Source organism: Mastigoproctus giganteus, chromosome 11, assembly GCF_048544385.1.
Source record: "Mastigoproctus giganteus isolate SK-2022 chromosome 11, ASM4854438v1, whole genome shotgun sequence".
NCBI lineage: Eukaryota > Metazoa > Arthropoda > Arachnida > Uropygi > Thelyphonidae > Mastigoproctus > Mastigoproctus giganteus.
In genome coordinates this window covers 102,418,106-102,443,959 of record NC_143585.1, presented here as the reverse complement: position 1 = coordinate 102,443,959, position 25,854 = coordinate 102,418,106, and the positions used below count along the sequence as shown (strand labels likewise).

Here is a 25,854-nt window from a genome sequence, read left to right as displayed (position 1 = left end):
TTCATTGTGCTTATGGAACTGACTGCTACCTGTCACTAAGTCTGTACATATGGTAGTGTTCCACATGGGGGGGAGGGGGAGAGAGAGAGAGAGATATATTCTTGCAGCATTAGCATTAAGCCATTGAACGTTAAAACAGAACAGTAACATTCATTTTGCTTTATAAATTTATATATTCAAGATTATATAAATCGTTAAAAGCTATGTAAGCAGTTAATTTGATTCATTTGGTATTGTTGATATTATCTACGCTGACGATATAAAGTTCCTAACAGAAATACCACCATCAGCCGACAGAGGAGTGATCACCTCGGAAATCTGTAATAAGATCAGCTTTCTGTAGCCATCTCAACCATTTCGGTCTTAAACTGAACCCTCAAAACTCCGTTATTATGGTTTTTTCTCTCAAGTGTCCCACATTCATACAACCCTCACTGGAGGGTGCAGTTATTCCAAGTGTAACTAAACACAAAGATCTTGGTGTAACTTTTGACCCCAAACCTTAGGTTCAACTGTCACATCGAATGTGTTCTATGCAAGATCAGCCGAATGTGCTGGATTGCCCATCAACATCTTCATAACTCAGATGCAAGAACCACAATCAGATATCTGGAAACCATTGTGTATTCTACCTTTCTGTATGCCTCTGAAATATGGGCCTCCACAGTACTTTCTCTCATGAAGCCCATCCTCACCAGTGAATAATGGATACTGAAGTGGGCAACCCGCAAACATCGACTCACCCCCCCCCACAATAGAGGACCACCAGCATGGCCGACCAACTTCAAATCCCACGGCAGCCTCAAATAATCGGCATGAGGAGAATTGAACTGTGACCGCAGTCAAAATGCTGGTTGGCAAAATCAACTCCCCTGACTTCTGGGATATATGTCAGTGGCATGTTCCACTTCCTTCCTTATGAGCCATCCCTCTTCTTCAGTTACAACGAAACAGGCTGAAGATCAGTGACAGATTCCTACCTGGCCAAGTACTTCCTACAATACAACGATGCTAACGATTGGAGTTGATCTCCTGAAATTCGCTTCGGATCGCAATTACAGGCGCTTGTTGGCCGAACTCGTTCCCCTTTTGTTTGGCCCCTGATGTCGACTGTTATTGTTATATCCACTTGCTATCTCCTATAAGGCGCAGAACGGCACGTCACAGGCAAATCGATGAACTGTTTCACAAGAAAATGCTATACCGAACATCAATTTGGCACTGTGAAATATTCTGACTTGTGTGAATATTCTGAAATATGTGCTTTGTACATATGAATGTGTACATATCTTGGTGTATATCTGCCTTATACTCATATCTATTGAATGGTTAATGCTAAGTTTTTAAGTTAATTTTATGTTATGTTATGTTATTTTTTTGTTATACTGTACATATTTTTATATTACCCTATATCTTTGTCAAGCCCCTGGCCTCCTAGCTGTGGCGGGCACATTATTGTATCTATAGTGTACAATAAAGATTTTCTCTATTGAACAGAATGTCTGTTGTGAGTGTGAATGAAAAAGTGAAAAACTACTACTGAAATGATTTGTAATAAATAAAGGCTTTCCAAGATAGTCTCTTCATGATTAAAGTTAGTATTAGCAAATGATACAAGAAAGAAGGCTTATAAAGAATCAGCCAAAAAAAAAAAAAAAAAAAAACAACCCACACCTGTCCATTTCCTCCAACAGTTTATCTAGTTCTTCCTTAAATTTATTCAAACTGCCCACTTCCCCAACAACAGATTGAAGTTTGTTCCAACAGTCAACCACTCTAATTCACTGATCAGCTAATCACTAATTCTATTACAGTCCATTCCGGTTATTTGGGACACATTGGAACTAGTGCATTTTGGCCCGGTTAAGCGGCTGCCCCAATTATCCAAAGTTTCACGTAAATAGTTAAAAATACAATGTACCCCCCCCCTTTTTTACAATTGGTTCACTGTACAATCAAATCACGTTACGACAAACTCAACATAGTAAAGTACCGTTCACTATACGATGTGCAGTAAGCGCCGGTCATTGTGATCACATTTGCGAATTGAATTTTAATTCTATTAAACAGTGATTCTAATTAGTGAAAATAGGAGGAATATTATCCACAGGCTATAAAAGCAAAGATATATTAAGCAGAAATTTACCCTTTATTACCTTACCAATTAAAAAATTAAATGATACGTGAAATTCGGAAGAATTAATACGTACTGTAACATGTACATACGAACTAGTTGACATTTCTGTTCACTGACATTTGTGGGTGGGTGGGTGTTAAAATTTAAAACAGTAAAAAGATGAGCAATCAATAACAAAGAACACTGCACACACAAATTGCAAGTAATACAATATGTGCAAGTGAGAACCGAGTAACGAGTTACAAAGCTTTAAAAATATGAATGAAGAGAAGATCTGAAAATTAATTTTTTTATATGATTGAAGATTTCATGGAAGTGTAAACACATTTCACTATAATAACCCACAGAATTCCAGCTGTCGGTATTATCGCAAATTTAGTAAGATCGAGTTTACTGTCCGTTTATGATAGATTTCACTAACAGAAAAGCCCAATAAACAGCTGACTGCTAATTGTTTTATGGTTGTGACCTCCAGAATTTCGATCAAACCACGTGGTACCGCCGGAGACAATCGTAGGGTAATCTCCAGTGCTGTGGTCTCCTGCCTCGATTAAACGGCATTTTGTCCCAATTAAGCAAAGTAAACCCTGGCGATTGGTTTCTGTTTTTTAAGATTTGCCCCAAATAAACAGCTGCCCCGATTAAGCGGAATCCACTGTACTAACTTTAATCATGAAGAGAATACCTTTCGAAAGCCTTTACCTTTATTACAAATCATTCCAGCAGTAGTCTTTCACTTTTTAATTCGCACTCACAAGGCATTATTCTGTTCAATTCCAATTGAATCAAATTAACTGCTTATATACCTTTCAATTAATAATTAAAAAATCACAAGAAAATGCTTCAATCTGCATTTTAAACCTTAAACTATTTTGCAATCATCCTTCCTCAATTTGATTTATGCTCCTTCGTATGTGTGGTCTGAGCAAGAGGAAAAATGCCATCAACATTGGGCTGAAAAGGTAGGCTTTAACAGCTCACTGTTAGAACTCTTAAAAGAAAGCCAAGTGCTTTCAATCACTGCTAACAAATAGTATTTTTTGGACTTACTGCAAGCATTTAAAAGCAAAGTTAACATTTGTACACTACTCTTATAGATTTCACATGCTGAAATGGAAAATATTATTGCAAAATTTAAGCTAGTTTTGCTAGCTATTTTGTGATGGCCACCATAGTTATTAGTAGCACATTGAACAACTCGTTTAAGAGTAAGTGCATATTTTGTAAATTAAACATTTTTTCAATGAAACAAAAGTTACTAATGAACTTTCTAATTATGTTACCCTCTATTATTTCTTTTTATGTTGCTACTAATACTATCCTTACATAAGCCAACCAGATCTAGATATGCAAAGTTTTTGATGCATTTGCAACTCCACAGCCACATACAGAACAGTTTGTACTCTTTAGTTAGAAAGAAATACTCTCACATAAATTTATTGATCTGAAGGGGGATGGTCTACAATTAAGAACCATGTGTGAATGTTTGTGTTATTCCTAAACTGTTCTTTCTGGTACACTGCAAATCCTCTGATTACTGAGCTGAACTTTCATAATGAAGTGTTTGTGTCAGGATCTTGAGTGTATCTCACTTCAGGGTTTACTTAAACATAGCTGTCAAATTATTCATGATCATTTGTTTGTGTTAATAACAAAAGATGGTTTGGCAAATCTACAAAACAATAAAGCATGGGGCTGTTTATAGCCAGAAAAGTGATCTTCAGATACCTTAGCACTTACATTGCAACCCTGGTACTGCATCACTTTAGTATGCCAACCATCATACTCACCAGATTTAGTTCCTTGTACTCCCCCCCCAAACTTAAAACCACGTTGAAAGGTCACAGATTTGTAATAACTGAGAAAATAATTCAGAATGCAGAGTAACTATGAGCAACTGAGATCACAGAGTGAGCTGTAATTCTATGCCATAGCCAACTGCAGCTACTGGACATCTTAAATCATTCATGCATGATGAGTGGACCAAATGAATAGAGGCAAAAAAAAAAAAAAAAATTTGAGGTTTTACACCAAGAGTTTCAATGAAGGGAACAACAATTTCAGGTGTAAATGGGTGAAAATTAATAAAACATGACACAGCTGCCAAGTCTTTCATGAAATGTGGAATCAGCAATGCCCTTGATGGCAAATTTGGTGTGATCTTTAAAGAAAGTGCAGACCAAAACATCAGCAATGACAAGTAAAAGTTTTGTTCCACACTGACATTTTGTATAGTAAGCACTTTGAATGTTTTAATTACCATGCAAAAAAATAAATTTGACTTTAAAACTCGTGCAGCTTATAGTCCTGAAAACATATTTAAGTTTCATAGGGTGCTTTTCACTTTATTTTACCTTGGCAATTATTTTTAGGGGATTTGGAAACTGTGTTAACCAAAATTTGCTAAAGAACAGTACTGATTGTAATGGATGTCAGGAGTTCCCATGCTGAAAATATTTTCATATGAATATTCAAATTGATGTTATTCATTTAGTGAAATGGTCTTATATAAAGATCCAGTAAAATAATTTTATAGGCATGGAAAATAAACTGGGGATTTTTTTTTTTTTTGCTTTGACTGAAACAGCATCTGCCTCTTGGAAAAAAATTAAAAAAACTTCCTTGATTTATATTAAGGATCACAGGCATTTATTTATTTCTCCCCCCTTCAAAGTGAAAGGGTGAGTCTGAGATTAATAATCAAAAAGAAAAAGATTAATCATCTTCAAAACTCATTGAAGTTCAAATATAACACACAAAAAAATCAGTTTGTACATGAACTGTTTTACACATCAACTGTCACCACAATAACCAAGGTGGATGTTTCTGCTGATGAAGAGGCACCATGGTGATGTTTACTGGAATGTTGATTATTGCACGAGTTAACCCATGGGTCTGCAAACTGTTCTTTATCATATATCTATAAAGGTAAAAACTGTATTAATTAAATATATGCTTTATTTATTAATTATAAATGCAACTTTTCTCTTATCTGCTTTTATAAGAGGTACATAATTAAATATCAATACTGATTTTTAAAATTACAATTACATGCAAGTTTAAAAATCATAAATCATGTTATAAACAGCTTAAAAAATTAAAATATAAAAAAATAATAATAATTATACTTGTAAAATATACTGAGGTTATTTGTTGCATCCTGTTATAACTAAATTGCGATTTTCTGTGGGAAAACTAATATTTTCAGGGGAAAAAAGTCAGACTTTGAACTTCGTGTATCTTGTTAACTGGGTTTTGCTCATGCCAACAAAACAGCAATACTGTAGTTGAATCAGGGTAACTGCTTCAGAAAAAAACATGACACAAGTTGCTTTATTTTCATACCTTACATAACAAATCATAAAGATGAATTTTTTTTTTTTTTTTGATATAGCACATTATACATATAACGAGGCACATTCCGAAAGTTCCTGTGTGGAATTTTTTCCCACAATTTTACTATAAAAGTTTGAGTTAACAGTTAGGTTTACTAATCTAATCAACTTCAAAGTATCTTCCTTTTCTACACACTCCATTTGTCTTCCCAAGCTTTGATATATTTTTTTAAAATAGTGGGTTTTTTTTAGCACACGTAAGGCTGCTTCAGCATTTTCTTTGATGTCATCCAAAGTAGCAAAATAGTGACCTAGTAGTCCCATTTTCAGTTTAAGGAACAGCCAGAAGTCGGATGGTGCAAGGTCAGGAGAATAGGGAGGCTGCTGCATGACTGGATTTTTCAAACTGCTGACCTGCCAATGACTAGATGCTTTGTCATGGTGCAGGATCAAGCCATCCCTCCATTTTTGAGATCATCTTCGCCCCACATTATCAAACAACTATGCCAAAACCTCAATGTAGTGTAGTAAGAAGCCGCAATCCTCCCTCTAGTTGCAAATTCTGGGTGCACTATGCCCTTATTGTCGAAAAAATTCTGTAATGCTTATTTTGTTGCATGAGACTGCTTGGACCATGGGCATATTTTTGTATGATTTAGATGATTCCAACTTGGCCTTGTGGTCATACATGAACACCTAATCTCAGCCCCAGTCACCACTTTTTTTTAGGATGCTCAAATCATACGATGGCTTTCTTCCAATCCATTTGATCATCCAATAGCAAGCATGAAACAAACTTTGCACACACACCGCTTCTGCAAATCTTGCATCAGTATTGTATGTACTGAACCTAGACAGTCCAACTTCATGAGCAATCTCAACAACAGTCACTCGCCTATCGTTTCACAAGTTCTTTCACTTTCATGACATTTTCGTCATTTTGTGATGATATTGAAGGATGTCAACTTTGAGGTTTATCTTCCAGTGTTTCCTGTCCATTTTTAAACTGATTAAACCCACGTAAATTGCTGTTTTTTTCAAAGCACCATCTCCATAAATTTTAATGCTTGTAGTCGCTGTAGCACTTTTCCTAATTTTAAAGAACTTTATGATAGCACACTGTTCAAAGTGTAGCATTCTCCAACCAATCAGCTGTGACATACAAGTGAAGTGGTTGAACCAGTTCCCACTTGGCATGTGTGCACCCTAAGGTCAATGTCAAACCCTATAAAACTTTACAACCACAGATGCAAACTATTTAAATACTAGGGATTATTCTGAGAACTTTTTTTGATGTACTAAGTAGATAAATTCTCTTTTATACTTTGCCAATTATCTCATCACTGCATTTAAAAAAAAAAGACTTCTCTGCATACTTTATAGCTAAAAATGCTAAGATATGCAATATGCAATTTTTTTACAAAGAGGTATGCCACATTAATAGGGGGGGGATGCATGGATCTCATTCTCTGCTCATTCAGATTATTCTTAGAAACAGCTAGTGTTATGGGAGAAAAGAAAAGCTGAAAATTAATTTACACAGCATTCTCCCCATAAAATTTTTCCAGCTGGGTGAGGAAGTGTAATACTTTGCATAGTATGTTCGAATTAATATTGATTGAGATCAGTACCATACGGTACCGTGAGAATCACTTAATTTTAGCCAGGTGGTGCACCCATTCGATAGGTCCCCGGGGAGAACACTGACTACGCATTAAAGTGGTTAATTAATGACATTTTTAACTCGCATAATCAATATCCTGGGGAATTCTGTGGTCCATTTGTTTAAAAATACAAATCTCACAGACAAATGAATTATAATGTCTAACATTCGCTGCTACAGATGTGTACATGTATCAAACAGCACCCAAGTATGGTGGATCCCGCTTTATGATTGGTTCACAGTATGATCAAATCACTTTACATAAAATATAGTTCATTATACAATATGTAGTAAGCATCAGTCATTGTGATCACTTTTGGAAATTGAATTTTAATTCTATTAAACAGCTATTCTAACAAGTGAAAATAGGAGGAATATTATCCACAGCCTATAAAAGTAAAGATATATTAAGCACAAATTTACACTTCATTACCTTAGCAATCAACAAAATTAAATGATACACAAATATCAGAATATTTTCCAAAGGTCAGCAAAATAAAAATAAATTTACACTTATGTACAGAACTTAAATTAATACAATTTAAGTTCTGTACACACTAGTTGATATTTCTGTTCACTGACTTTTTTTTTTGGTTGTAAAATTTAAAACAGTAAAAAAAAAAAAAAAATAAATAAGTATCAATCAATAACAAAGAAAATAACATGCACAAATTGCAACTAACAAAATACGCGCAAGTGAAATACGGAGTCACAAGTTTATGAAGTTTTCTTAAAAAATAGGAAAAAAGAAAAATTTGTTTTTTATATGATTGAAGATTTCATGGAAGGGAAAACATTTTACCATAACTTAAAAACCCACAGAATGCCAACTATCGGTATTATCACAAATGCATTTAGCTCGAGTTTACTACTTGTTTATAACAGATTGCACAAAAGTCCAATAAACTGGAAACTGTTTTATGGTTGTGACCTCCAGAAATGTGCTTTAGAAAAATATCACAAAGGTATTTAAAATTGATTCTTATAACCACGCATATGATAATGATGAAAATGTAGTGCATTTTAATGATCTGAAATGGTTTTTTGAAATTTGATTCTTTAAAGTGGCTGATTCTACTAACCAGTGATCATCATGTTAACCGGTGTCTATTTATATCACTTTACGATCGTCTCCAACTAGACCACGTGGTCCTTCCTCTCAGTTAATAGTAGCATTTGTAAATGTGTCGGCGAAGAGTTTTGTATTTGCATCTTTTACTTGAAGCAAATTTTCTGCTTTAATCAATATAGTTTTAATAAATTTTTTAAAAATCACCTTTTAGGGAGATAAACAGCTTAGATATATAGTGAAAATTTCAACTTCCAAGGTCTTGGAATGAATTACTAAAAAACAATGTTATTGGGTTTGCATTACAATATTTTCATGATATGATGGTGTCTCTGGAAAATATTAAAATCGCAAAGCGGGGTCCACTGTAGTGTATATATGTGGCTGTTCTAAAGCAATCAGGCTTGAAGTGGTGGAACCCATGTTTAGTCTCCAGAGCTAAGTTCCGATCAACCCTTCCCCATCTCTTCCATCATGCAGTATGACTGATGACTTTTGAGGTTATGATGAACATCATGGCGAGATCCAATCTTCCTTACATTTTGAGAGTACAGCTCTAAAACGGTGTTCGCAGGCCGGCTGCTAGTTAGCACACCGGACCAAACCAATTAGTAACTCCTTAGGAGGCTGCCGGATCAGCTAGTGTATAATCTTGCTACCTCTACTCTGCCAGATAGTGACTGGAGGGAGTCCGAGTAGTGTGTATGCAGGGGCATTGTTGAGGCCACATTATGTCAAGAATCTGGGTATATTCTTACCATGTGTGCGCCATATCCAAAAATTTCATTATTTCATACAGTATGTCCCCCCCTCCACTTTTTCTTACTATTGAATACACCATGAATTGTCAAACTAATAGAGTAAGCTTAACTGTGAAAAGATCTAAACCTCCCAAACACTTATTAGTTCATTTCACAAATATACAAGTTCTCAATTCTAATCTCAACGACGTCCATTTCCACTCGCAGTCTGCCAAATCCCATGTACTTTTTCTGACAGAATCTCAGTTATCAGTTGAGTCAACTACTGCTCATCTCAATTGCCCAAATTATTCATTGTATGATTCCTTTCACCTCAAAGGTGGTACTTGTGCATATGTCCATTCCGATATTCCCTGTCGGAGACTTGGTAATTTGGAATCTCTTTTCGATCTTCTCTGGCTTAAAATCTCTCTACTTCATTGTGTCAAATTCATCTGTTGTTTCTACCGTTCTAATCACTTGGGGTTCTTTGACCTCCTCTCTTTCCAACTTGATTTTAATGTTCACAACTCCAGCTGGCTTCCGTTTTCTAGTCACACTGACCCAGCTGGTCGAGATGCTGAGGCTTTTGCAATTACTAATGACCTTGCACAGATTGTTCATTTACTTACAAGAATACCAGACAATCCTAACCATACAGCCAACATGCTTGATCTTTTTCTCACAAACAACCCTTCTAAGTACACGGTCCAAGTGAGTGGTCCTTTAGGCATCTCAGATCACAACTTAGTGATTGTCTCTTCTCCAATGGAGCCTTTATCTCATGGGTTTTACCAACCTCGTATTGTTTGGCATTGAGAAGAAAGCAAAATGGGATGAACTGCTAGATTTTTTTTCTTGGTCGGATTACTGTTTCAAAACTTCTGATGTCAACGTTTGCTCAGATCGTGTCAGTGAAATTATTCTTGTGGGAATGGAATCCTTTATTCCACACCTTGGTTTTCCAATAAATGTGCTAAGGCTGTTCAAGAGAAGAACACTGCATATTGTAATTGGCTTGTTTCCAATTTTTCAGTTTTACTTTCTGCCTACTAACAATTGTAAAGCAGTTATTAATCAGTCCAAACTAGATTTTGAACAGGCTAAGAGTAGAAAACGTGCTTCTTGCCCTAATGGTAGCCGAGCATTCTGGTCTCTTGCCAAAGCTATTGGCCACAACTTCTGCCCATCTCTGCTCCCACCTCTGTCTAAACCAGATGGTTCTGTTGTACTTCGGCCAAGGATAAAGCTGACCTGCTAGCATCCCATTTTTCTTCCAACTCACATATTAATGATAATGCTAAAACACCTCACACCATTCCTAGCACGCTCCAATCAATGCCTTCTGTCAAAAGGATGTTAGAAGGATTTTGACGAATCTTGATGCTAAGAAAGCTCCAGGTCCTGATGGTATTTCTCCACTTGTTCTCAAAACCTGTGCTCCTGAACTTACTCCTGTTCTTTGCCGCCTTTTTTCACTTTCTTATTGCAAAGGTGTTTTTCCTTCTGCTTGGAAATTTTCTCATATCCAGCCAGTTTCTAAAAAGGGTAACAAATCCCTCCCATCCAATTATTGTCCCATTGTAATTACTTCTACTCTTTCTAAAGTAATGGAGAACTCAATCAAACGCCAACTCTTAAACTACCTAGAATCCTTCCGTCTGATCAATGATCGCCAGTATGAATTCCATTAGTGTCGATCCACTGGTGATATCTGGCTTATGTTACCCATTTATGGACGAATTCAATGGAAAAGTTTGGTGAAACACAAGCAGTTACTCTTGACATCTCAAAGGCTTTTGATCGTATTTGGCATAAAGGTCTTCTAAACAAGCTTCCATCTTATGGTATGCCAACTTTTTTTTTGTAATTGGTTATCCAGTTTCTCTCTGATCGTTCACTGAGGGTGTGGTAGATGGCTCTCTGTCTTCTAACTTCTGCACTAATGCTGGTGTCCCCCAAGGTTCAATTCTTTCCCCCACTCTTTTCCTCTTGTATATTAATGACCTTCTTCCATTGACTGGAAATCCTATCTATAGTTTTGCTGATGACAGCACATTGCATTCCACTTTCCATTTTGAGAAACCTTGCTCTGCTCAATCAGCTTCAACTTCTCGAATATCTGCTACCAATTCTTAAATGCCGATTTCCAGGTAATTCTCCAGTGGGGCTAAGACAACTTAGTTGATTTTAATCCTTCTAAAACTCAGTCTTGTCTTATATCCCGCAAAAAGGATCCTTCTGCTTCTATGCTTATCTTTGGTGACACTCCAATTTCTAGGCAAAATGATATATCTCTTTTGGGGATTACCGACTTCTAATCTCTCTTGGCACAAGCACGTTAGAAATATTGCTTTCTCTGCTCTAAAAAACTTGGTTTTCTGTTTCGCTCTCGCTGTTACTTTTCTTCCAAACAACTGTTCACCGTTACCTCTCGTGTTTGCACAAATCACAAATCCGGCCTACCACGGTGCCCCAAAACCTCTCTCAGGATACTAGATACCATTCAGAAGAGGGCAGTTAAGTTAATTAATGACTCCTCTCTAACTGAGTCTCTCAACTCGCTGTCTCATAGACGTACTGTCTCCACTCGGTGTCTCATAGATGTGTTTTCTACAGTTACTTCCATGGGCTTCTATAAGTCCCGCTCTCTCTTTCAAAACAGTTCAAACACATGCTGCCAATATCCATTTACTGTCCAACTTCAAACTCACAGAACCAACTTTTCATCTTCCTCGTTTATTCATTCAACTGCTGTTTTCTGGAACAACCTTCCTTCATATGTATTTCCTGAAAATTGGTCTACAGAAGTTCAAGTCTAATGTCAACAAATATCTTCTTTCGTCTTCTCAACCTCCAACTCAAGCACGGTACTAAGTACTATAAGTTCTAATACCTCTCGTGTTTGGGGTTTTCATTAAAAAAAAAAAATCAAGTACTGGAAAAGTAAAGAAATCAATAATATGTTCAATACTGGCACAGCCTAATACATTCGCTGCCTTTACTTATATAAGTATAAAACGGTACTATAAGTGATGTGCTGTAATGCATTGAAGCATAATTCTTTAGTGCTCAACTGAGTGCCATAAATGTAAAGACATGAAATTAACAACTATGAGTTCTCATATAGCACGATAGTTGTGTTCCTAGAAACCTCGTGCAATATAAATAACAGGTCCGATGGGAAAAATAGGGTTAGGTGCCGACCACCCAAGATTGAACACACATTTGTAACCAAATCATTACCAAACAAATAATCATAATAAAATACTTATGTATTTTATTACGACTATTACGTAATAAAATATTGCTAATGCTTTTGCTTCTATCATAAGCAAACTTGTTCTTTGTTTGATTTTCTATCCAAACAGATGACAGCGGTTCCATCTCTTCCAATTCTTTGTCTTGATCTAATGGATTTTATTACACTTTGAGTTATTACTGCTATGAAAGCTTTTTTATTTTCTCTGCATTTTCTCTTTCTAATTCTGGGCATTGCCTCATTTAGGCCTGTAGCATGTGCAATATCATGTTCTTTCATTTCACTATTTCATATTTTTTCTCTAACAGAGGCAGACTGGCCATTAGTCTTACTGGAGAAACCCAGGTGTGCCAGAGGTCAGAAGTGTGATTTTTGCCATAAACGCTAGTATGAGGCCGCTACAAATTTATCCGGGTAAAAATTTTTGACCCAATCTGCCTCTATCTATCGATATTGCTTTTCTTTTTCTCTCTGAATCTGTAGTGTCTTCACCAGTACGCTTCCTTTTCATACCTTTTAAGTATTTTACTCATTTTTAGGGAATAAAGCACAATTACAAAGTGAGGAGAGGAGGCATGCTTGATACACATAAACAAAGCTGCGCAACTGAATAAACAACACTAAAGGCAAAGACACGTTAACACCTCACTAGCTCACATTTTACTAAAGCACATTTCTGGAGATCACTACCATAAAACAATAAAAACAATTTCCAGCTGCGTTTCTGCTAATGGTGTTATAAGCTGGTAGTAAACTTGATCTAATTGCATTTGCGATAATACCGATAGCTGGAATTGTGTGGGTTTTTATGGTGAAATGTATTTCCCCTTCACTGATATAAAAAACAAATACATTTTCAGAATCTTCTCTTCATTGCTATCGTGTTGCGTTAAGTTGGGTTGATTCTGCGTTCGACTGCCATTTCTTGTAAACACAAAGGTGAATCGTGCATAAGCGAATTTGGTTCGTTGGTACATGATATCGTTCTCCTATTTATAAATCGTGTATGATCAAATTCGTGTAGTGTAAACACAAGGACTGACTATACTCAGTATTGGCACACTGATTGAACACTTTGCAACAATGCTTGGCTTTTGTTTATAGATAGCACAGATTTATTTATTCTTTGTTTGTGCTGATGTTAGTTTATGTACATGAATATGCTTTTTATAAAATTTTAAGATTTGTTCTGATTTACAGCTCAGGACAAAAGCAAGTGTTTGCTTCTCACAACGAATTTCAAACTTTTAATTTTCAACCATTATTTACAAATTTTTGGAACTTATGTCGGAATGTTGATTTTTTTTTTTTTTTTCAACATTCTGCACATTGAACAGGCTCTATCAAGTTTAGGTGGCAGTGAATGTATTAAACTACATTATTTGCAGCAATGCTTGGTTTATAGACTTTCCACACAGTGCTGTTCTTACTTGTGTTGAGGTTAGTTCTGATTGACAGCTCAGCCCAAAGGAGCTCACTCTGAATTCCAAACTTTTACTTTTCAACCATTAATTACTTTTAGGCAGATATTAAAGATGATCCTCATCATTCCAAAAATTATGACACAGAATTCTCTCTCTCAAGCAGCAGTTAACACATTAATATATTTAAAGTAATAATTTGATTGTTATGTGGCAGTACAGGAATACTTCGCATAGCACAGTTAATTCGTGCCAAAAAAATACTGCGCTATGCAAAACCGTGCTGATCGAAGTATTATTAGTATGTATTTTAATGTAATGCATTCCAACAATTTGATTATATGGGTCAAGTTGCAAAAATATATAGGTGTTTGTTTACTATAAATTGATGCACATGAAATTCTTGCAAAAAAAAGAAACTAAAATGATAAAAATGAAAAATACTAGTAAATACAGTACAAATGATTTTTATTGCAGTAGGTATATACCAAAAGAATATAAGTGAAGTATGTACTGTATTTTTATATTGAAAAATAACTGATCAGCTTAGTTTGCACAGTTTTTTTTTTTTTATCTGCATACATCTCTTTATAACATCGAATGTCATTTTGCAAAGCCTGCCTTACTTTCATACCTCATTCAATGTTTGGATCTAGAAGAACACTCGGCGCCATTACATTTCTTCTTTCCACTCATATTTGCATATAAAGGTGTAACGTTTTTAAAAAATAATAATTAATAAAAATACACAGCAAAAAATATTTATACAGCTTACGCACAATCAACGACCTCACCGCTCAGAATCTAGTGTGTTGTGGCCTTGGATTCAAGGCCAGTACGTTATGGCCTTGAATCCATAATGTACTGGCCTTATAATACATACATATTAAATATATTAGTTTGTAACGCAGTTAATTTTTTTCAATTCGTAAATCGCGCTATAGCGAAACCCACGCTGTTTGAAACCGCGCTATGCGAGGTATTCCTGTATGTGTACCATGTAATAATCAAATTGTTGCAATAAAATTATATGTTACGTTCTATTAGCTACTTGTTTAAAAAACAACTGGAAAATATAAAAGAAAAATTATGTCAAATTTTGGGAAAGGAAAAAATAAAAAGATATATTAAAAATTCAATTTGTGGCTTCCACAAATTTTTTTGCACCCAGTGAAAAATTCACAACCATACTTATAACTTATCATCAAAAATTTCAATATCTAAAATAAATGCAAATTAAACATTTGCCATTTTTTAAAGTAATTTTGTATTAAGATAACTGCAATTCTGAAGAACATTTTCAAACTTCAGTCCAAAATGTTCTTTTACATATGTTTATGATATATAATGAATATACATCATAATTTTAAAGACAAGAATTTTCTCAACTGTATAAAATTCTTTCTCTGCATCTAGGATATTCACTAAGATAGTAAATCAGCACGTGATCCTATAATTAAACATATAATAGAGACAAAAAAAAATTGGCATATTCTATTTCTCTACACAGAGAAAAATAATTGTAGGTACTGTTCGATTTTCATAATGTCATTATGGTGGACACTTGCAACCAACATAGATATGTTATAAAATAGAGGAGTGAACCAGAATTTATGAGGGAATATTACTTTTACAAAGAGAACAATAGCAGCCAGTGGAACAGGGCTTTTATTGAGGAATCCATGCTCTAATAAAAATTTTTTAGAGTAACATGGAGAAGATTGATGAATGAAGCTAAATATGTGGAGAAGAGCATTTTACTAAAAAAAAAAAAAAAAAACCCTCCTTCCTATGAAAAGTACAGGATTGAACATGAACACTGTGTATTATGGTAGCTCAAAGAATGAGCATCACTGTAATTCTCACTGACCTAGTCTGAAATAGACTTATTGATTTGATAACAACCCTGAGCACTCTTGACAAGAAATGGAAATTAGCCATCTTTGGACAAATTTTTAGTAAAATGAGACATTTAAAAAAAAAATGTTTATTTGTATGACTAAAATATCAGGATTACTCTGTGTATTATGTCAAAAAGATGCCTGATTGATAAAACTTCAGTTGTGAGAAATATAAAGACCAACTTACCCATCCTTTCCTAAAAGAAAAACTGCAGGTATACTACAGTTCCGTTTTGTGTTATCATCAATCATGTCAATATACTGTTCATCATTATGAATATCATTATCAGAAACAATGATAGCAAGGACTCCCTCTCTTTCTACTTGAATACATTTAGTTAAAAAGGAACAGCCTCTAAAAGGGGAAAGAAAAATCACATTAAAAAAAAATAGGTTTGCATCAAGAAACTAATCATTAGGATGTCTCAGAAATCAGATATGATCTTTATTTAGATTTAAAATGGTGTTCAGATTAAAAGTAATTAAGTTTTAATCTCCTTGCGCATGGCTTCCAATATTTTAAATAATATATGATACATTTACATAAAATAATACACTTGCATGAAAAGTTTTGCTATTTGATGACTATTTGACACAGCAGTTATTGTATTTATTTATTTTTTTAAAATGCAGTAACAAATTTGTTTAATTTTTCCTCCTCCTCATTTATGATCCCACCATCAGAAGTGCATTACTAATTCAGTCCTTATAATACCAACTGATAAATGACTAAATGTTTCATGGTAAGAGCTTACAATTTTTTATTTAAGATACCCAAGAATTTGTAAGGACCTTAAATTCTTTTAGGACCTTGTACAAAAAAAAAAAAATAAAATAAAATAAAATTTTAAAAAAATAATTTTTTTTTTTTAAAAGTAGCATTTTTTTAAGAAGTGTCCTTCTTTGGGACACTGATAGTTGTCAGAAAATAAAATTAAAATATAATTTAAAAACTAGGCATAATGAAAGTAAACTTCTGTAACTAAAGACCTTGCAAATACAATGAGGATTACAGAGAGGCAAGAGTTTTCTAACCAATTGGATTAGTAGGCGTTGTACTGATAGGTGTTTCTAATCTTCCACCAATGACATGGAAAAAGTAACTAAAGTTATGAAATATCTATATATATATCTATAAACTGCATATATTCTAGTCTGTCTGCCTGTTTTGCTGGATGAAAAACCTGAGTTACTGGGAGAGAGACCATGCAACCTTTTTCCAAGACTCGAGAAAAATTTATAGTGTAAACTAAATAACCAAAACTCAGAAAGTTAGCATTTTTATTAAAGATTGCTCCTAGATACACAGTATCTAGATGAAAGAAGTGAATACATGAACAAATTATCATAAAATAATTTAAAAAAAAAGTATAAGAGTTACAATATTATATCTGGCAAATTTTATGGTTGTCCAGTAGTACAAAAGCATCATCTCTATAACACAGACTTCCTATATAGTTCTTATGGTGGAATTCCACTCAGGCATATTCACAGAATGTTTTATATCAACCTTGAACTGGAAGATCTTTTCAAGCATTGGCACCAAGAAGAACCTGCACCCAAATTCAAGACAGTCCCTAATCACTAGCAGAACTGGGCTATTCTGAGATTCTCCACTGACATACATCTCAGAATAGAGGAGCGTCAATCCTTCTAGCAGACTGCTTAAGAGTTGCCTCCAAACAAATGTGGTCAATTCTTTTATGTAATGGAACACAAAAGGAAGTAGCTACCATATCATTTGTGTGTAATGTGGGACCTAGAGTATGCCTGAATACCAAACATTTAATAAGCCAACTCTTTCCAGAATGCATCAAAAGAGGGAAGTAAATGCTGCTAATGATCCTTTCAAGATGTTGCGATCTCACCATGTGATCCTTTCCAACGGATTAAAGACATTGATCCAGATTTAGCAGAAGGGAATTTATTGAAGGAATTATATGAGTGAAATTTAATGGAGTATGGGCTAACAGAGGAGGAGGAGTTTGCTAAGGAATGCAGTTTGTTTTTCAAGGATTGGCAGACATGATCAGAGAAATTGGATATTGAATATAAGCTTCAGGGAGCTATTTGATCTTGTTAACACGAGGAAAAACCTAGTAAAAAAAAAAGTTGTGATTATATTAGCAGAGCTACTTGATGCCGCAGTTGTTACCATTCCATTATCATCTGCAAAAAATATGGGCTGATAATGCAGTGAGATGAAAAATTGCATACCACACTATTAACCAGTCACTGTGAATTGGTTGCTGGTGGAATTGGATAGGGTTTTCTTCTTCCAACCAATAAAGAAAGTTTTGTTTATTCATGAAACCATTTGGATGTGAGAGTGAGTTTCAGACATCTATAGGTTGTGAATAAATTCTTCATCATGATCAATTTGAGTTAGCATTTCTTAACAAAAATTTTTATGAGTAAGGAGATCACAGGTTTTAATTCTTGCAGTACTTGTACCATGTAAGGATGGAAAATTAAGTCCTGGTGCAAAAATTGCCATGCACTCTGACTGGATAAGTTCAACAACAGTGTATGCTGAACTGCAGAATGCTTTGGATTCTGTACGAGAGTGGCCCTGAGGCATATTCCATCCAACAAGAGGCTTCTTTTTGAGAACAGAACCAGTTTCTTCAAATTTATGTACTTATGTTTTAACGACACGAGCAGATGATATAGGACCTTGACATTTAAGCTTAAAGTGAATTTGAAATAAACATTGAGCAGCCTCATAACTGTCACTATTTTTGTAAAATTCCTTTATGGTCCATTGTTACTAAATGGCAAGATGTGGACAAGAGTATGTAGGGTGATGCAATCCTCCCCACCACAATGGTACCCAAAAAAACTGGTTTTTAAATCACTTGTTTCCTTGCCCCCACACCCTATATTATCTCACAGCTTATATGATTTTCGGACAAGTTTCATTTGTTTTTCAAGTACGTTCATTAAAATAGAGCTCATGGAGGGCTCACAGAATTCTTTGTTGAAAGAATTACTCTAATTTTGGAGACCTGTTTATGAGTTTTTTTTTTTTTTTGGGTAGTTGTTGGCGCATCGGCTTCTGTGGCCATAATGCACATCCCAAGGTTTTTTTTTGCAGTACTTTGATCCAAGCCCAAGGCGGGATTCGAACCCGCAACCTTTGGGTTGCCAGGCAGGCACTTTACCCACCCGGCTAGCCTGGTCAGTGTTTCTGAGCTAACTTAAATCTTTTTAGACATTCTTTCAGATACATTCTCTCCACCCTTCTTATGTTAAAGACTGATTTTCATGAATAATTTGAGAAATTTTTTTTTTTTTGGGGGGGGGGGGGTGCCTGTCAATTTATTTCAATTTAAATTGCTTCTTAAAAGTATATATCTAAATGGACAGAACAGATTAAAAACATAACTTTGCATTATAGACTACTGACTGGATTTATTAACCTGGCAGGGATGCAGTTGTAACAGTGGCAATGGACATGGAAAGTGACAACTTCCATTTCGATTTCTACAAAAAGGTTTTTTTTTTTTTTTTTTGGATTATGCTTGGAGTATACCAATATTGCATCTTTAATTAATCTTTAATAGCAAATGCTATTTTTATATATAAAATGCTATTTTTTTTTACATCTATTTGATAAAAAAAAAAAAAAAAAAAAAAAAACGACTTTTATTCATTTTTCTGAAAATCAGAAAAGTTATAGACAAAATATAAACAAGAACTATAGTCTCTTCTATTTTATAGTTTAAAAAACTGTTAAGCATGCAAAATAAGCCTGCACATGGACACATTTCTGTTTATTTTGTATATAAATATTTTTAAAAATCCACATTAGTCATTTCCATTTTTTAAATTTATTTCAAATTTGAAAATTACACAAATTGTTACTTATGTATTGATGAATAACAACATGAGTGAATATCGCATTTCTTGTTTTTTATGTGAAAACAATAATATGCTCTTCAAAAACAAGTCATTCAAAACTAGATATTTATATTTATTGAACTATTAGGAGAGTAAAAGCAAGTAACCTTGAACTAGGAGCAAACACAGAATGTGAAACTTTATAGTGCTAGAACCAGTCAGATCCCACACCCCTACTCAGAAAAAAATAGCTACAACACCTGACAGATTCTCTTATGTAATTATCCTGTGAAAAATGTAGAAAAATCACTTAAAAACCATTACTGAAGGTAGCAAAAATCTCAGATTTTAATCATTAAACAACATGTGAGGTTGTTATTTTAAGGGGGCATCTCACAGGCCAAGTATCACCACTGCTAGGATAATTTAGAATTTCCATATTTACAAAACATTACGTTATAGAACATAATGCTACCTTGCTACCTTCTCCAAAGGCTGAATTATTAAAGTGATAACAAAATTATTAGAAGCCAACAAATTAATAATAAAAAATATAATTGTACTTATATTCCACAGAAGAAAGGAAAAGAGTCTAGTGTGTGCTGTCAAAAGATCAAGGCTTGCACAAGGGAAGGAACAAAGGGTTCAATTAAGTTTGATTTAATTTTTTTGGGATGCATGCTTAAGTGACATACTAAGTAGTAGACTTACTTTTCACCAAAAGTTTTTCCTATAAACAGTAAAGTTTAATAATTTTAAATAAGAAAACCTAGAACAGACTCAGAGCTTAAAAATTAAAAAAAAAAAAAAACAAACCAAAAGAACAAATATAACAAGTTAAAAAAAAAAAAAAAAAAAAAAGCAAGACTCTGCTGGTATTAATTATAGATCTGCAAATTTTTTCTCTAGTACAGGTCGACCATCACTAATCTGGGCTACTGGTAATCTGGTTCCACTGCTAATTCGGACATAATTTCCGTGAGAGTAATTTAAAATTTTCTGGGTTGGCACACAGAACGTGCCACTGCTGTTTTGGTGGCATTGGTTGCAGCATCAGCTCTTGGCGCGAACTCGTAAACACTGGCCAAGCCATTCCTGCCTGTTTTTCTACATTTATTATTATAACCTGATCACATTTAGCCCCAGCCATGGTTCCAATGCATAAAGGAGGTGCTTCTTATGGTGTAAAGCACAACACTGTACATTATCCAAAACAGATAAAGTTGAACTTTGAAGAAGCTCGACAGCAGTGTGTGTGTGTGTGGGAAGCTTGTGTGAATTATACAACATTGGCTCTTCGAAACTTAATTAAAAAACAAAGAAAAATTGCTCCAGTTCTTTGCTAACAGTGGATCAAAAAAAACAGATGGGCATAAGGAAAACAATGAAAGATGGAAAAGGTTCAGAACTGGATAAAGTGCTGATAACATGCTTTAAGCTCCGCATAAGTGAAGGTGTTGAACTGTCTGGGGATCTGGTGAAGGAACAAGCTAAAATTTTTCATAAAGAACTAGGACTAGATTACGAGTGTGATTATAGTGAACATTGGCTTCAATGTTTTTTCAAGCAGTGACATGGCTTAAAGTTTTGTGTAGTGTGTGGTGAAAAACATTCAATGGACAAGGAAGCAGCTACTGCATTTGTTGACGAGTTCAAGTTAGTTTCTGATGAAAAATTAAGTCCTGAGCAAGTCTACAATGCCGATGAGACTGCCTTGTATTGGAGATGTAGAAGAACTCTGACAACTGAGGATGCAGAATTACCAACAGGTTATAAAGCATCAAAAGACCGTGTCACTGTGCTGGGCTGCTCTAATGCTGCGGGAACCCACAGGTGTAAGTTGATGGTCATCGGCAAAAGTTTACGTTCCAGGGCCTTCAAAAGTATGACACATTTTCTAGTGATTTACCATGCCAACAAGAAGGGATGGATTACAACTAACATTACATTGGAATGGTTTGAAAAATATTTTGTTCCCGAAGCAAGAGCTCACGGTGACTGTTGGCCTGGACAACTGTAAGATAATGCTTATTTTAGACAACTGCTCCGCACATCCGAAAGCAGAACTTCTGGTAAAAAAATAATGTTTTCAGTATCTACCACCTACCTAACTGTATGTCATTAATTCAACCTCTGGACAATGGCATATTACGTTCTCTTAAGTCTAAGTATCGCTCCCTGTTTATGAGGCACCTACTGAATGCTGTTAACTCTGGCAGACCGGTAGTTTGTTAAAGAATTTAATCTGAGAGAAATAGTTTACTGCGTTGCCAATGCTTGGAAGTCTGTAGAGGCACCCACACTAAAAAATGGATGGCATAAATTGTGGCCAGGTTTAATGTTTGAATCTGCATCTGGTGAAGACACTGCAAATGACTTTACAGGATTTAGGGTTTCAAAGGAAAAGCAAATTATACATGAACTGCTTTCTTTCGCTCATGATCTAACTAATCCTGCTGCCAAGGATCTTGCATTGAGGATGGATGAAGATGGTTTAGCTACTGTTCATCATTATACTGACTCAGAAATTGTGCAGATGGTTGTAAGTCTGGAGAAAGAAGATAGTGGAGAAGAAAGCAGTGTTAAAAATGAGGAAAATTCAGCAGAAAGAATCTCTATTGATAGGTTAATTCAGTTGACAGGCGAAGTGCTAAAACGTCTAGAGCAATGCAGTTTTATAACTGAACAAGAAATAATGAATGTTTACATGCTGCAGGATAAATTAATCAAAGAAAGACCAAAATATATGAAACAGCTTAGCCTGCAAGATATGTTAAAAAAAAAAAAAAAAAAAGCTAAAAATTGTGCAACAGAGGAATTGACATTTGAAAATCCAGTGCCATCAACTTCTGCTCACCCAGGTGTGCTGCCACCACCATCATATCATCATCAGTTCCTGAAGATGTTGTGCAGTTTCATCACCAGTTCCTGATGTTTCAGTCACTTTTCAAGATGAAGATGGTGATCCTGACAGCCCCACTCCCTCTGCCAAAAGTTAACTAGGTATACCAAGTTTCAGAGCACTACCTCTCACTGTTGTATAACAATAACACTTAAAACTTTGAAAAATTTTTGTGATTTATTCCACATAACACAAGTGAACTCCACAAAAAAGGTGCTGGTGCCTGATGCATACTATATTTTTAACTGAAATTTTGCACAGCTTCATTTTAAATCTGCTTAAACATCCACACCAATTTTCAACAAAATTGAAGATGGTCGAGCAGGGACCCCTAGGCCACTTGACATGGAATGACCTGTAAGTGAAGAGAATTACTGTACCTGTACCTTTTATTTTACCTGTTCTTCATTAAAATTTCGCTTGCTTTTCATTTAATGTTTCTTTTTCCTTTATTAACCAACTTGTACTGATTTACAAGGTATTTTAAAGGTAGGATGAGGTAGTTAGCTGTTGGGTAAACTGTATGTGCTAAACTACCAGGATCCGGCAAACTCACCAATCTGGCATCCTACAGGTCCCAACGGTGCCTAATTAATGACAGTCGACCTGTACTAGTCATTTTTATCAAACATTTCATATATATCAACAGTGATGGCCAACCTTTTCCTACAACATGCCACATATTACACTGAAAATGCATTGCATGCCACTTAAGGGGGCAGATTAGAAGCCCATAAAACCAAAAGAAAAAAAATAGTAGCATGCTGCAATATACATTTAAGAATTCAGTTACCACTTTTCTATAAAAAAAAAAAAAAAATCCGAGATAAAAATAATAAGGTCAGGTTCTTAAAGAAAATCACTGAGATTCTATGATTTTCTTTAATACCACCCAGTATTTTTAAGCAGCAGCCTGGAAAGCAAGATACTGGGGATTTCAAGAACTGCTGGGAGTCATCATGGAACAGGTAAATACATGGGCCGTGTTGGGATAACGAAGAGTAAGAACAGGTGCATGTATACTTGCACATACACCAATCCTAGAAGTATCGTATATAAATTTGATGGATTTGAAGCATTGGTCAAGACATCAAAGGCAGATACTGTTTGGGATATCAGAGATGTGGTGTTACACAGATATAAGGAATGCAGAATTTGAATTTGGGGAGTACAATGTATACAGAAAGGATAGACAAAAGAGGAAGGGAGGAGGGGGAATTATGCTATTAGTTAAGAAACACGTAAAATCTAAGGCAGTGCATCCAGTTGGATGGACAGTGCAATGTTGAGTCAGCCTGGTGTGACATAAGCACAGGGAAAGCAAAAATGAGTAGGAGTGTGTTATAGGCCTAATAACTCTAATTGACTTGACAAACAACTGTAGAGAAATAGAGTGGGCCAGTAAATCAGAATGTCTCATAATGGAGGATTTTAACTTTCCAAATATTGACTGGAACTTGTGGGTTGGTCGAGGGCTAGCACTAGGGGTGCACAAGTGAGGCACTTGCCACAGGCACTGCTAGATGTGCTACTGCATATATATGTGTGTTTAGGATATGAATTAGGTGCTGTTACAAGGTTTTCCCTCAGGTGTCACAAACACTAGTGCCAGCTCTGGGTTGGTAACTCGCACACTAGCAAGACTTACTGGATTGTTTTCTACAATCCAGTAAGTCTTGCTAGTCAACCAGAGGGAGTAAATACCCTTGATCTGATTATCAGCAGTGATTATTCATGCATTAAGAATCTGCAGATGAAAGAACTATGAGGTGGCAGTGATCATAGTGTATTGATTTGGGATCTAGCGTGGCAACGGTGTATCTAGGTGCCCTAAATGCAGATACACCCATCAGCACGATAGAGTTGGAAACAGGATTCTTCAGACCAGGCAACAGATATCCATAAATCAGTGGCCCAGTTTGTCTTGCAGTGAGCATGGGTATCCATGATGGTCATCAACTGCCACAACCTAAAGTCCAGTGCATAGTCCATGTGTACATTGGCCTTGCTATTGCTACATTGTACTGGGTGGTTAGATGACACACACAACACTCACCATAGGCCTGGACCACACATGTGACCTTTGGCTGGGAGTTCAACCGCTGCTGATCACGGCAGACTTTGCAACACCACAAGATGAGGAGCACTTAACAACGTTGCCCATTATTGAGCTACTGGTGCCTACACATTCTGCCTCCACCATCATTCCATGTGCAAAGTTGGAAAGACACTGAAAGATGCTCCCTCACACACTCAAAAACGAATTGCCACGTGCGAATTAATCTTACATCAGCTATTTCCAACTTTGAGCCTTCACCCGAATCACAGACTAGTCCATTCTGACACAAAAGGGAAGGGAGATTCTAATGCAAAGCCAACTCAGTGTATTTCTTCCTCTTTAATAATTTTATAATAAGCTTGGTTTGTGTGTGCTATTTTCAATAAGCTTCTTGGTGTTAAAACATCAATAGGCTAAGTTCAGTAAGAATATCAGTATAATTCCATCCTTATGATAAAATAGATAAATGACAAAAACTTACCCTCTTTCAACCAGAGCTACATTACTTCGAAGTTCCAGCTTATTCACAGGTGCACTACAAGCACTATGGGGTTCTACAACTACAAGGCCTACATTGTGAAGGGTTTCATTCTGAAATGGGAAATTTTAAATGAGACAAAGAAAAAAGTTAACATTATTGTTGTAATAATGTTTAGCAGTGCAAACAACAAATGCAGCCACCTGCTGCAATTTGTTGATTGCAGCAGGTGGCTGCAATTGTGATTCAGAATGATTCAGAAAAGTATGCTTGCAAAAAATTAAATTAATAAATAAACAAAAGTAAGAATTGTAGTACTTTATAATACAATTATGGCCTATCAGTAATGATTGTTGCAAAGTAACGTTTAGTTTTATACAATTTATCACAAAGGTATTTTTAATGACTTGTTCTTAGTTGTCATTTTGATGACTGTTCCTACATTCTATACTTAGCACCTAAAGCTCACTATTTACCACATACCATAGATACTTGAATACAAGTCCAGAAATTTTGGAAATTTTCAAAATCAAAAAGTATGGAGTTGTATAAGGTTTCCATATATGGAGAAAATTTTAATAATAACTTAAGAATTTTAAAATAATTTTTTTATGCAGTTGACAGTACTGGTATTAATGTTAAACCAGTTTTATTAATTCTTTCATAGAAAAGTGCAAATGTGGCCAAAATAACACCAAAATAACACCAGACAACCCTAACAATACACCCAACACCCTCAATCTCTTTCTAGCAAACCACCCTTCAATGTTCACAGTCAATGCTGGTGGTCCTCTAGACCAGTGGGTCTTAATTTTTTAGTCGGTCACCTTATTTTACTTCAAAGTACTAGTGCGCACATTGGAATAAAAAAATTAAATATATAAGTTTAATGTTTTTTTTTTAAATTTATATATCATTTACATGGAAGGCATTATATCTAAAATCACATATAATTTTAAAAGATCACAAAAAAAAAAAAAAAAAAAAATACAAAACAAAATTAAATTAAATTGAAGTTCAAGTGCAAAATGCACATACTTGAAT

The 25,854-nt window shown here is 35.2% G+C and overlaps 1 protein-coding gene across 1 annotated transcript in view; it reads right to left on the bottom strand.

Moving 5' to 3' along the window:
* Positions 1-4,826: 4,826 nt before the first annotated feature.
* Positions 4,827-25,854, bottom strand: part of LOC150078307 (protease-associated domain-containing protein 1) — a 47,792-nt gene continuing 26,764 nt past the window's right edge. Inside the window, exons 3-5 of the mRNA XM_090384812.1 lie at positions 24,814-24,923; positions 15,716-15,883; positions 4,827-5,057 (exon numbers count right to left, since the gene is read on the bottom strand). Coding sequence (XP_090240938.1) covers positions 4,937-5,057; positions 15,716-15,883; positions 24,814-24,923 — 399 coding nt within the window. The 3' untranslated portion in view covers positions 4,827-4,936. The remainder of the gene's footprint in view (positions 5,058-15,715; positions 15,884-24,813; positions 24,924-25,854) is intronic.